At 37.1% G+C, this 17,845-nt stretch overlaps 2 protein-coding genes across 2 annotated transcripts; both read right to left on the minus strand.

The window, feature by feature from the left end:
• Positions 1-337: 337 nt before the first annotated feature.
• Positions 338-6,047, minus strand: ndufa4a (NDUFA4 mitochondrial complex associated a). Its single transcript, XM_084420387.1, has 4 exons — positions 5,697-6,047; positions 2,934-3,022; positions 1,936-1,996; positions 338-638 (listed from the first exon to the last, which is right to left on the minus strand). Exons 1-4 carry the CDS (start codon positions 5,736-5,738, stop codon positions 582-584), a joined length of 249 nt encoding a protein of 82 aa, XP_084276513.1. The 5' UTR covers positions 5,739-6,047; the 3' UTR covers positions 338-581.
• A 1,714-nt stretch (positions 6,048-7,761) lies between these two features.
• slc35b1 (solute carrier family 35 member B1) lies at positions 7,762-17,804 on the minus strand. The gene is made up of 9 exons (XM_084420358.1): positions 16,977-17,804; positions 14,734-14,837; positions 14,433-14,563; positions 14,326-14,356; positions 12,981-13,141; positions 12,770-12,896; positions 10,639-10,745; positions 10,365-10,518; positions 7,762-8,582 (listed from the first exon to the last, which is right to left on the minus strand). Exons 1-9 carry the CDS (start codon positions 17,096-17,098, stop codon positions 8,530-8,532), a joined length of 990 nt encoding a protein of 329 aa, XP_084276484.1. The 5' UTR covers positions 17,099-17,804; the 3' UTR covers positions 7,762-8,529.
• Between the last annotated feature and the right edge of the window lie 41 nt (positions 17,805-17,845).

The following is a 17,845-nucleotide window of genomic DNA, read 5'->3' on the forward strand; positions in this document are numbered from 1 at the left end:
TATTCTAATCACTGATATAGTGGATATTGACTACAATGACTGAACAAACAGACCAGATTTAATCTCTTGCAAAATAGAAATATGGACAGCAAATCAAAGATCAGATGTGAAATTTAAATCAGTTTTGTGTGCAGTGTGAACATAACCTTCTGGTGCAGTCACATTAGTGAAAATTCATGTGCAGAAAACATCCATTACCCATTATCAACAGCGTAGAAATGTATGGAGCACAGCTCGGACAGAAGTCGGCTTCAAACCACGCAGCTTTCTGTAGGTCAGCACGGTAAAGCTCGTACTAAATTTCATACAAGCACCAACATAATCATGACTCGTCAACTGTTTTTTCAATGTATGTGGGAGAAAACCCTTTATTAATCGTTTCTGACTACAAAGAATGGGAAGAAAATACAAGAGACATCATAGACGTTAAAAAGGGATCCAGATAAGCAAAAACAACATTTTGTGCAATTTAGTCTCTTTGCATAAATTAATATAGGAACAAGGGCCGTTGAGGAAAAGTGTGCGGACTTCTTCTTGTTCTTTAATTTGATTTTAAGCCTTTGGTCCAGCACTGGACATGTTTAGTAGTCAGGACGGTCCTTCTTCAGCTTGCTGTAGTCCATGTTCACTGCGTAGAACTTGAAATGGGAAAACAAAAAAGTGATGATACAAAATAAGCAGGTTAACATTATGCACTCAGCAAAATCCATTAACTCAGCTGCCTGTGTATGTATTGAACTTGAACTCTACTCCACATCAAATACACATTAAGACACAAGCTTGATTAGATTTGTACTAACTAACAGCACACATAAAATGAGCTTATGAAGCGCTTAATGAATTAAACTCATTAAGATCTTAGATTAGGTCCTGATACGGTCCTTCAGTCACATCTTTTAATAGGATCCCCATAGGCGCTCCAACAACAATGGCGCGTTTAAGTGTTTTACTAACACCACATATGCTGGTCAGTTAGATTTCAAACTCAAAATTACTGTCGCTTACTGGATGCTAAACATCTCAAAGTGCTTTATCATCACATTAAATAGAATGTTCTGAATCAAAACAATTTTATCAATTACCACAGATTACAACTGAGACTTGTCCCCTCAGCTCATTGAAACTAATCCAAAATCGTGTTCAAGGTAATGCGGTTACAATGCAAGTCTATTCCAGAAGCTCTAAATGTAGAAATGCACAGTTCAATGTGTTGTTTTAAGCAATTATAATAATTCTTCAGTACAAAAAAAAAATGTGCTGTTTGAGCTGTAAAGCTCCAAAACATATTTAGCAGGTTCACCCTTGTAAAAAGTTATCGTGACGCCAGTGTCATGTTAACATGGTTGAGTTTCTAACGTTTATCCTAATGTAATGCAGGGCTCTACAGTGCGACCAAATGACGGTGTACGACTGTGAAAACAATATTTAGATGCAACGATGTGACCAAATCGAAGCTCATGAATAGTTGTACACCGGTTCCAAAATTAATACTCTGTAAGAACCAAATCCAAGTAAAAAGAGAAAAGGCTGTAATTTGATGTAATGTACTATATAATGTATATTTAATTTTTATATTATTATAGCATAGTAATATCGAATGGATTTTCATAAAAACAACCGTCATGGCTCACACTATGTTACTGAATTGTCTTTATTGATAAGCTCAGTTTTCTCATGCCTACTTGTGAATGTTATATTGTGGCACATAAACATTACGGTCACTTTAAAAAAAATATATATAAGTTGAGCCCTGCAGTGGCTCATTTCATAGGCTTCCATTCAAAGTGCTTTACTGTGAATGCAACCGTTTCAAACTGAAGTACAAATCCAAATTATTTTCTGTGGTATTCAAGAGATATCCACACATGCTGTCGATAGAGCTTGGGCTGAACCCAGGACAATTGAGTTTAAATGATCAATGCGCATGTATCATACCTTGTACTGATCAGTGGGCGCCATTTTATTCCAGGGCTCTGGGTTGTTCTTTCTGTCCCAGCTGTGGATATGAAGCAAATGAGTGCACAAATAAACAAGGCACGCATGATAAAACCGAACAAAAGAGTTGACATGAACATCTGATCAGCACTGTTGTTCTCTCACAATTGATTATGTCAAGGTATGAAGAGTCACAAGTTTTTGTGGCATTGCGCAGCATCAGCTTAAGGCTGTCTACACTCGACAAAGCAACTGTTGCAAATCCATTTGTTCTTTGTGTCAGGAGTAGCGTGAGTGCTTGAAGTACGTCAGAAATAGATGGGGGCATCTGTTTATTGTCGAGAATCAGTCGTGACGCATCGAGTGTAGACAGAATCACTTATTATAATGGGTTCTATTTGCTTTTGTTGTGTTGCGCCACTCACGTCTGGTGTAGACACGGTGTTCGATCTTAACAGCAATAGGCTCTATGCACGATCGCTTCCGCGTTTTGTCTCAGCCCGCCCAGTTACATCCGGTGCTGCGTCAGAAGCAGTTTTTGCATTAGGTGGAGATAATGGCAAATTACACTCGCTGTTTACAAAAACTTCCAGCGGTTAACGTGAATGAAGTTAACAATATTGTAAGGCAGTTAAACTGTCACACATGAGTATAAAAGAGAAGTTCTTTAAATTATAAATTACGAGCTACATCAACAACTTTGAGGGTGAGTATTCTCTCATATCGCGCGAAATCCGACTAGCGAATCAGTTTCTAAAATCGTTGTCTCCGTTTCTGAGAAAATGAATTTTATTGAAGTGAATTGTCCTATAGAACGCGCTATGCGGAAGTAAAGACGCTGGCTGAGATCCTACCGGAAATACGTCAGCAGCGTTCGTGCATAGAGCCTATAGCTCTTCAATTAAAAAAAGGAATGAGGCCTTTCAGTTATGTTTTTGTATCCATTGTGAGAGACAGGTGATTAATGGACTTGTATCTTCTGTAGAACAGACGCTTACCAGACATCTGGGTTACGCAAGGCCAGGCGAGCCAGATATGTCAGAGACATGGTGCATCCACCGCCAATGAAAATGAAAAGTGGGATCAACTATGGTGAGAGATGAACAAAAAACAAAACAAAAGATATATAAAGCAACTGTGACTTGAAGGTGATGCATTAAACTTTGAAATTATGGCTGATGACCATCTAGTGTCTGGTGTCTCAACTGGGTTTGGCTTCAGGATGCCAATTTTACTTTGTATAACAGTTAACAACCCTATAATTCACTTATTGTACAAAAGTAAAATGTACAAAGCCATATTATAGACCTCCAGGTGAGAACCACAGATCTAGATAAGGCTATACAGTAATGACTGACATTACCGTTACATAAAATTGTTCACAAATGTTGCTTCATGGCCTTAAATGACACAAATAATACATTAGAGTTTCTCTGCTTCAAACCTTTACAAGCAAATGCCTTCTCAGTCTTCAGAAACTGTTAGTGGTTAGGAGATCATTCCCAGCCAAGATTTAAAAACATTAGTCATTAAATTATAATATAGGGTTGACTAACAAAAAAATAATAATACAAACAATACGAAGTAAATGGCTCTAATAGTTTAAAAGTGAGTGTTTTTAGGCCACACTTGTCAGCAGGGGCGCAGGAAGAGGTTTTAGGTTGGGGGTGCTGATTTTTTTTTTTTTTTGGGGGGGGGGGGGGGGGGGGGCGTCACCACTTTTGAATGAGAAACAATATCATGACTATAAAACTCGTCAAATCTCCGCGTATCACAACAAACGTATCAGTGAGAACACTTGTTCAAATAGCACACACTTAAACCTGACTGCACATCACATTTTTTACTTTATTGATTCTGCTTTTATTCGTAACGGAATGGACCGGTCAACGGGACATAAATTAATCCTTAAAGGATGGGACTTTATGGGACATTTGCACAAAAATAATAAATAACTTACCGTAGCCTATTTTATAATTCGCTCCAGAGTCGCATATCAGTCAAAAAATGCGTCACGAGGAAGAAAAAACATATAGGCCTATAGCTTAAGTCGCACTGGACTAAGTCGCATTTTTTTAGAAATTTATTTCACAAAAAAAAGAAAAAAACATGTTACAGACAGTTCTCAGCTACGGACGTGAGCGCTCTAAAGCGGCACTAAACGAATGTTTTAAAACTTTCACAGAGACCTCAAACTGAAAGCACAAAGCCTGTCTTTAAATTTAATTTCGTTTTGTATTAATTGTATCTTAATTTTAATCGATGTTTCATCAAAAAAATTGTCTGGTTTTAATAAATAAGAAGGCTATTAGAAAATAGATTATCAGGACACGGAGGCGCTGGCGAACCTGGAGCTCGTCTCATAATGAACCGAAACTCAGCGTATAGGCCTATAAGGTAGCCTCACATCGCATCACAGACCTGAGACATATAGATAGCTTGAAATGTCTACTTTTAAGCAGAACAATTCAAAACGAAAGAAAACAGACTGCGCTGCTTATGTAGGCCTAATTCGTATGAAATGTGCATTTCTCTCTGGCGCTGCGAAGATCGCGATTCGTCAACTTCGTGGCTATAGCCCACACTGACATAAAAAAAATAACAATTATTATTAGTAAACAATTAAAATGTCTCCTGCTATATTTTACATATTTGCCTGTTCCTTACAAAACACTAACAGTGGGGTTTTTGACTGTTTTTTTTTTTTTTTTTTTTTTTTTTTTTTTGCAGCTGCGGACAAATTCTTTCGACACACACACACCTACACTCTGCGCTTATGTTTTAAAAACATAATTTAACATATATAACAATTTTTAAATAGCCCACTTAAAGTGTTTATTACAAATAAATGACTAAATGCTAAAAATGAATACATTTTAATGAACTAACATATGCATTGCATTTACAATTCTGTGAAAACAGGGGGTGCTGCAGCACCCCCAGCACCCCCACTTCCCGCGTCCCTGCTTGTCAGTCTGTCCTCAGTTTAACACGCTCGTCCTTGAGCGGTCATGTGACACGCAGGCCTCCTGTGACACATAAAACTAAACTCGCTTCAATGGCATTTAATTTCAAGCTAATTTAAGGTTCATGTAATTACTCACATAAAGACTCGCAATAAACATGCGGCTAGTCCATTACAATAGGAAAGTGTGTTGTTTACTTGTGACGGTCGTGACTGTTTGACACGTTTGTGTAGTTGTTGCAACTCAACATGAACATTTTGTGAGCTTTACAATATATTTATTTTATGTATATTTTATACCCGATTGAAAACTTATTCTGAACCTAATGTTATTAATTGAAACATTTTCAATATCTGCAATTGTACGAAACTGCATGCGCAATATTAATTCAATTAAAAAAACAAGAACAAAAAAACAACTCATTGACCTTTTGGATTTCCATAAGTTAGTTGCTGACAGTCGTTTTTATTCATTAATCTTATTGAGATTGCACCAAAACACGAAACATTTATATCCGATCAAATATTTTAGAACTGACATTTCCATGAACTTTTATTGTTTTAATAATTTCCATTACTTTTCAAGACCTGGGAACCACACTTTTAAAATTCCTGATATTTCCAGGATTTGCCGTGTAATATAAAAACATATTTAAGGATTAATTTGTTTATTCAGCGGTGTAAATATCTAAACTGGTGGCACGTCTAGCTAACAGGCTAGCGACAACGTTTGCGCAACTCGCTCTTGCCATCGTCTATAACAGAATAACTCGTCCTGAAATCATAATTCACTTACGGCAGGGTGGCTTCTGAGTTGCCGGCTGACCGTGCTCAGCATTTTGATTGATGAGATGATTTAAGTTCTCCCAAAAATGTACGGAAATAAAGGAACTGAACGTGGCCCGTTCGAGAGCTCTATCAGGACAGCTTCAATACTGAGAGAATAGGACACGGTCCACGGGGGTCTTATTGAGTTTGCCTGATTTGTTATTTTATAGTTAGACAAACGTTGTCATCTCGTTTCAGTTAATAAATACGTATAACAGTGTAATAATTAAAATGTTAACCAAATACTGATAATAAAAGTGATAAATAAATTATAATATGATTATATGCGGAGGTATTTTGTAAAGGCGATGCTGTGGATACCCATTCGAAGGCGCGGTACTGGGTTCTTACTGGTCGCTGAATCGGATCTGATCTAGGGTCAGTTTGCGAGTTCGCACGAACACTGTTGATGTTAGATATCTGATCCCACATCAGAAAGAACATTTAAGGACTTTAGACTAGAAGGTCGTTCTAGGTCGTAATTGTGTTTTACATTGTTACTAATGAGAAATATAATTTTAAATGGGCAAATATGAATCACGCATACATTTTTTCTCTTTGTCAAACAATAGATAGGATATTATCTGTAGTTTATAGTTTTATTATCTCTAGTTTTTCACCTGGTTCTCTGAGCACTTTTAAATGATCTTTCACCCGAGTTGCTCTTTTAAGACAATAAATGAGTTGTGTTGTTGTGTCACATTTCACCTCAAAGATTAAAGATAATAATAATAAAAAATTAAGGTTATTGATTAAGGTTAAAGCTTAGCCTATTTTGCGTTGTGGCATTATTATTTTCATGACAATTAAGCACATTCGTCCCTATTTTGCCTATTAATACTACTATTTTGCCTGTAAATATAATACACAGACAACATACTCTACTGACTGCAAATTATAGGCACTTACTAAATTGATTTGAACAAATCTAGATTTGTAAACATAAATCCTCTATCAATATATAACAAGTTATGCTAATATGTTGAGTTTATTTTAATGTAAAGTTTATTTATTGCATAAACCGAAATAGGTTTGTGTATTGCATTAACACAATATAATTATCTTACATTGCACAAAGCTATTGTAATTGCAATTCTAAACAAGTCAACGATAGATGCTGCCCTTCCAAAATACTCTTGTTAGTTTACATGATGGATACGTTTATGATAGCACACATCCATGGACTGGTAATAGACACTTTTCCTGAAAAGCAGCACTGTCACAGATTTCTGAACCTTCCTCTGAACTAGCACAACTGTCAGAAGCATATCATCCTGTGCTTTCGCTTCTTTATATTCACGGCAAGCGTTAACAAAACCACCTTTAAAATTCCCATTTACATAGCCTAAAAGTGCTCATCTAAAAAACGAGCATGAGACAGTAAAATAACAGAGAGAAAGAGAAAAAGGAGAAAAGCTCTTCATCATCGTTTTAGCGAGGACAGCCTCAGGGCAGCTTGTTCAAACGGTGAGTGTGGAAATGTAGTTTTGCTGCGCTGCCAGTTCTCCTCTGCGGGCTCTTTTAATCAGATTGCCTTCTTGACATCCGGCCGTGTTTGTTTCCCTCCAATTTCATTTTCTGCTTTGAATTGCACATTAACCTTTCCTCAGAGTTCCTGCTAAGCAAACGGCGACTGTTCTCCATTGTGATCACGATTATGAGAGGTGGATGGCTGACTCTCGTCAGGTACATTTCATCCAGTTTAACTGCATCTTCAGCTCCAGTCCATTCAAGTCAATGCGTTCTCGACGCCACTGATGTGTTTTGTAGCAACCATCAACCGCAACAAGACGTGCACTTTAAAAGGTGCGATTGAAAACACAAACCCGTTCACGTCCAGGGTGTGTGTTTAATGTCATTTGGATGTTTTTCTCTCCCCAAACAGAGCGAGAACATGATGCTGGCAGACACGAGCAGCGTTTTTGGCAGACGTTCCCCTATGACAGCTGGTCAACAGCATCTTCTTTGCAACCTGATTGAGTTTCCCTTTTATTTCCAAACAGATCCCTTCGTACCAGAGATGCAGAGTAGAATGAATCTATAAAATTCCATTTTTATTCTGACACAAGGATGCATTATAATGCAGATGATTGTTTCGTAAAAAATGTCAACTTTCTAAACATTTGCTTTGCTGACTTCAAAACAAGACATGAGACACATGAATATAAATATGACATCTGGTATGAAAAAGCCATGTTTTGACAAATAATTCATCTTTACAGGTGTTTGTGCATTACATACACAAAGTAAACCACCACACACACACACACTTCCTGGGGAATGCAATGACCATCAGACTTCACCACCTAAATTAAGGCAGAACCCACCTGTCTGAATCCACATTTCTCAAATTACTTGGAGATGTATATATAAATACGAATCGGGGTAGCTAAAAAATTCTGTGGTTGCCCCGCTGGAGGAAGCCTTCCAGGAAGTACAATCAGCATGTGCATTTTTTTTAGACTACGGTTTTAAATACCTTTAACCTTTCTCTTTTTGATTTCGCCCTATGAGCATGACAGATTATGATTAGGCACAGACACATATTTGCACTGTACCTCTGTTACCATGGATTCCATTTTGAGAGATGATGGGTTAAATATATCCCATTATTAAATGTTCAGAACATCAACAATATTTTGAGTGCTAAAAACATCATCTCTGAAGTACACCAATCATGGAATTAGTGTTGTAAAGTGTAATAAATGTCTATGTCTCAAGGGTTCAGATGCAGGCATACATGTACGCATGTGCGCGCACACACTCACTCACACACACACACACGCACAGGGTTCCAGTCTTCAGTGTGTCGTCTTCTTAGGAGACTTTCCAAATTTGGCATCCAGTCCAAGGCCTGAAAGAGAGAGCAGAGTCATGGTTGAGCTTATTATATATCTGCTCATTATGGCCATCCAGCTCCGGACTGATTATTAGTACTGTTAAACACAGAACTCAACTTTAACAAGCTTAGATGTACCCGACCAGTCAAAAAGTCTAGGCAACTGTGTTTGATCAAAAACGTTATGCTTAAATTCTTCAAATTAATTTTGTAAACAAATCTAAAAATGTACCTATGTTTGAACTTAATTTTATTCATTTAGGCTACTTTTTTTTTTTTTTTTTTTAAATAAACTAAAATACATATTTTATACTTTTTAATTATATACACTAACGTTCAAAAGTTTGGGGTCAGTAAGATTAAAAATAAATGAATACTTTTATTCAGCAATGACGCATTAAACTGATCAAAAGTGACAGACTTTTGACCAAAGACTGTTACGTTGTTACAAAAGATTTCTATTTCAAACAAATGCTGTTCTTTTCAACTTTATATTCATCAAGAAATCCTGAAAAAATTGATCTGTTTCCACAAAAATTTTAAGCAGCCCAACTGTTTCCAACATTGATAATAAGAAATGTTTCTTGAGCATCAAATCATCATATTAGAATGATTTCTGAAGGATCATGTGACACTGAAGACTGGAGTAATGATGCGAATAAATAGCATTTTAAAATATAAAAATGTTCACAATATGACTGTTTTTACTTAATTTTTAATTAGTGCTGGGCAGCGATTAATCGCATCCAAGATAAAAGTTTGTGTTTACATAATATATGTGTGTGTACTGTGCATAATTATTTTGTATATATATATATATATATATATATATATATATATATATATATATATATATATATATATATATATATATATATATATATATATATATATACACACACACTATACATGCAAATATTTCTTAAATATATACATGCATGTGTGTGTATTTATATATACTAAATAATTATACACAGTACACGCACAAATATTATGTAAACACAAACTTTTATTTCGGATGCAGTTAATTGTTGCCCAGCTCTATTTTTAATCAAACAAATTCAGTTCGATCCGCACAATTCTGGATAAATTAAGAATCATCATTTTTTTGTTTTCAAATAGAGATTGTGATTCTGATAACAAAATAACATGTAGGATAATTTACTAGAGGTTGACAAAATGTTAATTGCTGCAGTCTATTTGAAAATGTTTAATTAATTTGAACTCTGAGTTTTTAAACTCTGTTTAAACGAATGATTCAATGACTCACTCAAATAATTCACTTGTTTGATTACTGGATGAATCAAGGCTTTTGAAAGAATCTTGAATGATTGATTCAATGACAAATAAATTTAACAGTCACTTGTCGCCACATGGTGGCGTAACGATGTAATCAATACAATCGTTATTTGACATGCCAAATTCCTTTAAAAAGGTGATTTACTCTTTTGATCACTACCATAGACATCAGTGTTTATATCCGAACTATAAACTCTTATCCCAGTACTTCTGTAATAATATGAGTATTTGTAACAGAAATAATGATACTGTGTGGATGAAAAGCGGTTTCATACCTATTCCTGACAACTGCTCTCTCTGTCATTAAGGAATAAGATCATGTGGGTGTTTGAATCGAGATCGTGATCTTTTAACAATTAATCGTGCAGATTTAAAATGCAGCCAGTGAGCATTAGAGACTTCTTTCAAAAACAAACTTTTAGACGGTACTTGATTATTAATCATTTAATATAGTTTTATGTAAATAATCAATATAAGACAAATAAGAGTTTCACTCACCAAGGAAGACAAGGATGGTGCCAAACCACTGCAGAGTGCTGATGACGTTCCCAAAGAGCAGCACTGATCCCAGGATGGTGAAGAACTTCCGTGTCGTAGTGATGATGGAACATGTGAGTGGTCCAAAATACACCACAGTCATGAAGATGAATGTCTAGATGAAGAAAGAGGAGGATAAATGTTTAAACCCTGGATTATCAACTATTATGTACTATTACTATTTTTGTGTGTGAATGAATGAATAAATGATGGTGCTGTTCTAATGTAAACCCACCTGTCCAAGAGCGCTAGTGATACCGAACAGGAGGATATTATAGATGATGGCAGGATGGCGGTCAGTAAATGTCAAAAACTCCCACACCTCCCCGCTCCACAGCACAGCTATGCAGAAAGAAAGAGTGAGCAAGAGATGTTGTTTATTTAGTAGATTTTATGTATGTATGAGTATATGTATATAATATAGCCATGAGGTTGGCAAATAACTTTACTCTCCAAAGCCCATTTTTACTTGCATTTGGGCTTGATGAGTGTTAATTCTGGACTCTGTATCATTTTGCATTTGCCTAGTTAAAAGAGAAACTTGACAATAACTTCAGAGAGCACCACAGGACAGCTCTGGATTCATAATGAGTGGTTTGGAAGGAAGGAAGTTTGCTGCATGTGTGATGAGATTAAAGATTAAAAGTGAGGAACAGATGCCTTTCAGAGCTGAGGCAGACCGACTGAACAGCTGCTGGAGATCAGCAGGGTTGCTTCTGTCAACCCTGAAATAATAACACCACCAAGACTAATAGAGCCAGAGCTCCCCCTGCTGGAGGAAGATGTACTGACAATGAGCTCTGGTCTGATGGAAATACTAGTATACGATTTATAAACCATGAAGTTAGTCAGTTAGTTTTTTAATCTCTTATGCTCACCAAAGCTGCATTTCTTTGATCAGAAATGCAAGAAAAGTTAGGGTAATATTGTTATTACAATTTAAAGTAAATATTTTCGATGAATATATAAATTATATATAAAATATAATTTATTCCTGTGATGTCAAATCATTACTCCAGTCTTCAGTGTCACATGATCCTCCAGAATCATTACCATGCTTAATATTTTTCCAAAGATTATTTCATAACAGTTCAAAAGAACATAATTTATTAGAAATCAAAATCTTTTGCAGAGCCGGACAGTAACGGAGTACATTTACTTGAGTACTGTACTTAAGTACAATTTTGAGGGATCTGTACTTTACTCGAGTATCATTATTGGGGAGTACTCATGACTTTACTCAAGTACATTTGAGAGGCAAATATTGTACTCTTTACTCCGCTATATTTGTATCCATAACCGTGAGTACCCGTTACTTCTTCAAAAAAGAAAAAAGGAAAAAAGAAAAATCTCGGAAACCCTCAATTTGTTGTTTCCCTCTCAAACGTGATTGGATTGTGCAGGCGCCACTGATTGGGACAGCCTATCAGCGATCACCTTCAGCTTTCCGCCAAAGTCAACTCCACGGTCAGATTTAGATAAGAGACGAAACCATGGACGAAACAATGGATGAAGACGCAGCAGGTCCATCCCGGGAATGTGCCAACCCGTGGCCCCACCTCGCCAGACTATTTCAATTTTCTGAACAAGTTAATGATAGTTTTCGCTTCAAGTGTTTGCTGTGTTTACCAATGTAAGCACTGTGGCAGTAGTAATGCAATATTTAGAAAATGTACTCTTGTACTCTTGATACTCAAGTACTTTTAAAAACAAGTACTTCAGTACTTTTACTTAAGTAGACATCTGACTGTAGTACTTTTACTTGTACTTGAGTAAAATGTAGCAAGGGGTATCTGTACTTTTACTCAAGTAATGAAGCTGTGTACTTTGTCCGCCTCTGATCTTTTGTAACATTACAAATGCCTTTACTGTCATTTTGATCAACTGAATGCAATTAATACAAATATTAGTTTCATAAGAAATTCTTACTGACCCCAAACTTCCATAAACAATTGAGTGATGACACAAATTAATAGATAAATCCATTTTTTTAATTGATTCACTGAATCATGAATCAAATTTAGATGTTTAAACCTCATTAGCAAAAATGGATTATGTCTTAATCTGATACAAACAAATTATGTGACAAGGATAAATTCACCTGACACAGTAAACCTAATGGCCAAAAATGACGAGCATTAAAATCAGCGTAATATTCGTATTTTATTGCCAGCAAAACAATCACAATATATTGTGAACATGCAAATATATACCCCAGACCGAGGGGTCAGTATTATTAACATGTTCCTATAAATCCAAGTGGCAAATATTTATTCTATTGTCTTTTATCTTTAATAAGTAGTACCTTCACTAACAAAGTACCGATGTTCCTATAATTTATCAGAACCCTCTTTTTAACAACTCACCTACTCCCAGGACCAGTGTGGACCACATGTTAACATTCAGCATCATGTGATTGGCTCCCGTCTGGAAGCGCGCCCTCATGTGGTCCTGAGATACACCTGTCAGCCCATCCAGAGTCAGAGAGAGCAGCTACGACCAAAGAAACACGCATCAGATCATCTTCACACAGAGCACTGGAAATGCTACACAGAACAGATTAAAACAGAGCCCAACCAGCAGCATCTCTCCAAAGCCAAATGTGTGATCATCTGATGCGCTGGAGCCTTTGTTGGGTTTGTAGAGGAAGAGGGCGACCCCGGCGACGATTAGAAACACACACAGATACTTCGCCATGGGATATTTCTTCCTCAGGATTGTGACACCCAGAATCATCACTGTGGAACCAGAGGGACACAAGCACAATGAGTAGACGTGACCAATGCCATCAATCTGCAGAGGTTTCTATTGTGTGGTTAAGAAAAATGTGCATGAAACAAAGAGAATGCCATTGCCATATGGCCAACAAACATAAGCCAAAAAAAATATGGCCATATGGGAATATACGCTTTCTTTGAACATGTGAGGCAAGCATAAATTGTGCACTCTTAAAGGGATAGTTCACTTTGAAAATAAATTTTGGTATGTTTTAGCTTACCTCAAGGGCATCCAAGATGTAGGTGTCTTTGTTTCCGCAGTAGTTTCAATTTTGATATTTTTAGGTCAAACCGTTCTTGTCTGTCAGTCATATAATGCAGGTCTACGGTCACTGTCTCAAAGAGCATGCACAAAGTCCAAATTAAAACAATTCCCCATCGTCCAAATTAAACAATTCCCCATCGTAAGTACACATTGATGGCCTAAGACACGAAACGAGCGGTTTGTGTGAGAAAACGAACAGTATTTATATCGTTTTTACCTCTTGAAAACAGCACACGTCCAAATGATCTGACGGCGCGGGCGGGTATAGATATATACATAGATGTCGCCTTGGCTACGGTTTCGTTACAATGAACTGCAGTAGCGAAGGTGACATCTAGTGTATACATCTATACCCGCCCGCTGGCGGGTATAGATATATACACTAGATGTCGCTTGGCTACGGTTTCGTTCCAATGAACTGCAGTAGCCAAGGCGACATCTATGTATATATCTATACCCGCTCGCGCCGTCAGATCATTTGGACGTGTGCTGTTTTCAAGAGATAACAACGATATAAATACTGTTCGTTTTCTCACACAAACCGCTCGTTTCGTGTCTTAGGCCATCAATGTGTACTTACGATGGGGAATTGTTTCATTTGGACGATGGGGAATTGTTTTAATTTGGACTCTGTGCTCGTGTTTTGAGACAGTGACCATCGACCTGCATTATATGACTGACAGACAAGAGCGGTTTGACCTAAAAATATCAAAATTGAAACTACTGCGGAAACAAAGACACCTACATCTTGGATGCCCTTGAGGTAAGCTAAAACATATCAAAAATTAATTTCAAAGTGAACTATCCCTTTAACAAAAATACATCCAGATGAGATGAAAAATGACAGCTACCTTAGCCCAAAAAGTATTTGGACACTGACCTGGAATTGGTTTACAGGATTTTCCCAACACCTAGAAGGAAGAAAGACTCATGAGCATGATGTTGTGAGGGAGAGAGAGAGCGATACGAGAGTAAAGAGCTGCTGACCTGTGTGGGGTAGTTGACATACTGCAGGGCAGAGTTACTGGACACCATAGCGCTCAGGTAAGACAGAGAACACACGCCATAGAGCCAGCTTCTCGTGTGGTCCTGCTTTGAGCTCTCAAAAACCTGAATTACTACAAACATAACATAAAGAGAATGCAGAATTACTTGCAAGTGGAATTCAAACACATGCAGCAACACATACAGGCAAACAAGTGGTGCCATAATGTGACACAACCTATTTATTCCGTATCACACGTGATCTCCAAAACACTCTATCAGAACATGCAAGGGTTTGACTCACAGAGTCTGGCGAAAGCAGCGTTGATGATGCACTGGATGAAGACTAGGGTGGTGGCGTAACGAAACTTCTCCTTCTTCCCCACGTGAGTGTAGTCCCCTCGCGTGCTGGACGAAAAAGAAGACAGAGGTATTGTGGGATTGAAGGGAACAGCTGTTTGGAACAAGGATACTTAATGATCACTGGCGGTATAAATAACCAGCAGTGGCTGGGGAAGAAACGGTTGTTTAACGCAGCAACTAATTTTAGCGCTTGATAATTCTTTTTTTTTTTAAAGTCTTCATGACATTGAGAGGTCAACTCATCTGAGAGGTTTTGAAATGTACTGTGTAGATATAAAATGGTTAAAAGCATAGCAAAATAATTGTAAAAGAATATCACCACTTATTTATATAATTATTTGTTTACATATTTTACATTATTGACAAACTAGATCACCCCAGGAATCAAAAGGAAAAGTTCTTACCCCCGGTTTCACAGACAAGGTTTAAGCCTAGTCCCAGACTAAAATGTACGTTTGAGCCGTTTTAACTGAAAGTAACTTGCACTGACAGATCTTAATATGTCAGTGTTGTGTCTCAAGATTCACACCAGTAATGTTTTTATTTCTAAGGCATGTTTATAAAAGCTACTTACCTCATCCTTCCCTAAAAAAAAAAGCATAATTTTAGGGCTTTGGGTCATTTTTATATGTGTTACATGTAAATATGTGTTACAAAGTGCAAGGGAAGGATGAAGGTTAAATGTCCTAAATGAACTAAGGCCTAATCCTGGCTTAATCTAAGTCATGTCTGTGAAACCGGGCCTTAGGGTTGGGTTGTGTTACTTAGAGACACACAGGGGAAAACCTTCTGACCTGAAACTATAAGGTAATGTAAGTGAATTTATTTATTTATTTATATATATATATATATATATATATATATATATATATAAATAAATGCACCGTTTAGCCAATCCGAAACCCTATCGATCTGTCAATCAATTTGTACATTTGAGTTTGCTGACATTGTTTTGGTTATCTGTGGTTCAAACTAGTATATATTACAATTGTCGCTGGTACGCATTTCAATTTTACTAACCATTATGTACTAGTACTTATCCTTAGTTACTTCTAACTTTTCAAATAGTTACGTAAAGCATCTAGTCTAGTTTTTCTACTACAAACTGAATAGACAACGGTAAAATACTACTTACACACTAGTCATTATAGATCTTTGTGGAAACAATTTTTAGCTCATCTTACCCATGGCGGTTACACTTTATTTTAAGGTATCAATGTTACAGTGTAATTATATATGTAAGTACTGAGTAATGACTATGTACTTCCTATAGGGTTAGGGTAGAATTAGAGTTTGGTTGAGGGTTAGTTGCATGTAATTATGCATAATTTACTGTTATTACTAAGGTAAGTAAGAACATGTAACATAATATGTAAATGTTACCGATTTGCCTAGTGAGTGTAACTATATTAGTACTTAAACTGGAATTAATTTGAGTATGAACTAGCAGCTAATGAATGATTACTAGCAACAACAGGAAAAACACACTAGTCAAAAGTTCCCGATAGAATTCAACCAGTGTCTTAGATTACATACTAGTAATTACATTAATTCTTTATTATATTATACTAATAGGCCTAGATACTAGTGAGTTTAAAGCAGTGGTTCTCAAGCGGAGACCAACTTTGGGGCCTCAGCAAACTCCCAGGTAGGACAAAATAAGGCCTGAAAGTAAATGAGTTACTTATAAATTAAAATGCTAAAAAGATGTAGGCTACAACATTAAACTGACATCATACTTTTGAGTTTATATGCTTTTATTCCAACAAATGCACATCAGCTTAGATTAGAAGAGCCTTCAAATATTGTCTTGGACAAAGGTGAGCCTTGGAGTCAAAAAGTTGAGAAAATCCATGTTAAAAGAGCTTGCCACATATAGAGAACAATAGAACAACTGTCTGCGATAAATCAGAGCTCCTTCTCTGAAAGAGGCTGACAAGAGAGCTGCCATCGGGCTTAACCATAGTATACTAATCTGTCATATACTGTAAGAATGCAGAGAGTTAAGTAACATATGTTACAAGCAAGGTGAAATTGCTAAAGGGTCATTTCCACTCTCTACTTGCTCTTGCAACCACATGGACAGAGACTACTTGCAGTGCAATAATAGCAACTGATAACTGAAACGGTGTTATATCCTATGTGATAGTAGGCTCTTCAAATGCAATGCTGTTTCATACTCACATTGTCTCCTGCAGTATTCCATAGTAAAAGTAGCACACGAAGACCCCGCAGAAGCAGACGATGAACCGGAGCCGTTCGTTCTGCCAGAGAGACGGTTTGCTTGACGCCTTCCCGGCGGCCATGCTATCGTCCAGCAGTCTCGGTATGGACACGGACACCGCTCCGCTCCCCGTACCCCGTGCTCCTGCGTCCCGATCCACTCTACCGGCGATCGGTAGCCCAACTCTAGATCACCCTCCTCTCTGTAACTTACTGATGATGAGGCTCTCCTTCCTCTAATATTACATCTAACGTTACAGTCTTAAAGCCTCTTACAATAACAACGATATTACACTACCAGTCGTGTTGCTTAGTTTATTTAGGTTTCAGTTTATTCACAGATCAGTAATGTAACTGTCGCGCGCTAGCTGTGTCCAAACAACCGCATCCTGAACATGACGAGTGAGTGAATGCGGTTAAAAATGCGGCTTTTGTTTTTAGATATTGCCCCAAAAGCTGAATTAATGTTGTACTCGAAGTGTTGAGTTAACAGTCTGTTTTTGACAAGAAGTGATAATTATTGCTGGGGCAGTCTCTAATAAATGTTTTCATTTGACGCGTCAAATGACTCTGCAGGAGAAGGACCCGAGGAAATTCGTGGAATCTGCTGATATGCCTGTAATTAGAAATAATTAAAACAGCGTTTTAAGTCAAGTGCATGTCGTTATTTGCTCAACCGCGGTGACATCCCTCCCATCATGGGGCTTTCCGCTCAATCTCTGTTTTTGTTCATGATTGTACAAAAAATTGCCTGCTACTTTAATTTAGGCATTGCAGACAACTCCCTATAAAAAAATCTGTGGGGCCTTTCTTGAAAATAAGCAGTTAGG

Source organism: Rutilus rutilus (genome assembly GCF_951802725.1).
Source record: "Rutilus rutilus genome assembly, chromosome: 1".
Taxonomy (NCBI): domain Eukaryota; kingdom Metazoa; phylum Chordata; class Actinopteri; order Cypriniformes; family Leuciscidae; genus Rutilus; species Rutilus rutilus.

Bases quoted from the DNA above. Each gene is read 5' to 3' on its own strand.
- ndufa4a (XM_084420387.1), bottom strand. From the start codon at position 5,738: ATGCTGAGCACGGTCAGCCGGCAACTCAGAAGCCACCCTGCC. The intron at 1,997-2,933 runs GTAAGCGTCTGT...TCATATCCACAG, and splicing joins TTGCGTAACCCAGATGTCTG to CTGGGACAGAAAGAACAACC. The intron at 639-1,935 runs GTATGATACATG...TCCCATTTCAAG, and splicing joins CGCCCACTGATCAGTACAAG to TTCTACGCAGTGAACATGGA.
- slc35b1 (XM_084420358.1), bottom strand. From the start codon at position 17,098: ATGGCCGCCGGGAAGGCGTCAAGCAAACCGTCTCTCTGGCAGAACGAA. The intron at 14,838-16,976 runs GTGAGTATGAAA...TTTTTCGTCCAG, and splicing joins GGAATACTGCAGGAGACAAT to CACGCGAGGGGACTACACTC. The intron at 13,142-14,325 runs GTCAGTGTCCAA...CTGGTTCCACAG, and splicing joins ATCCTGTAAACCAATTCCAG to TGATGATTCTGGGTGTCACA.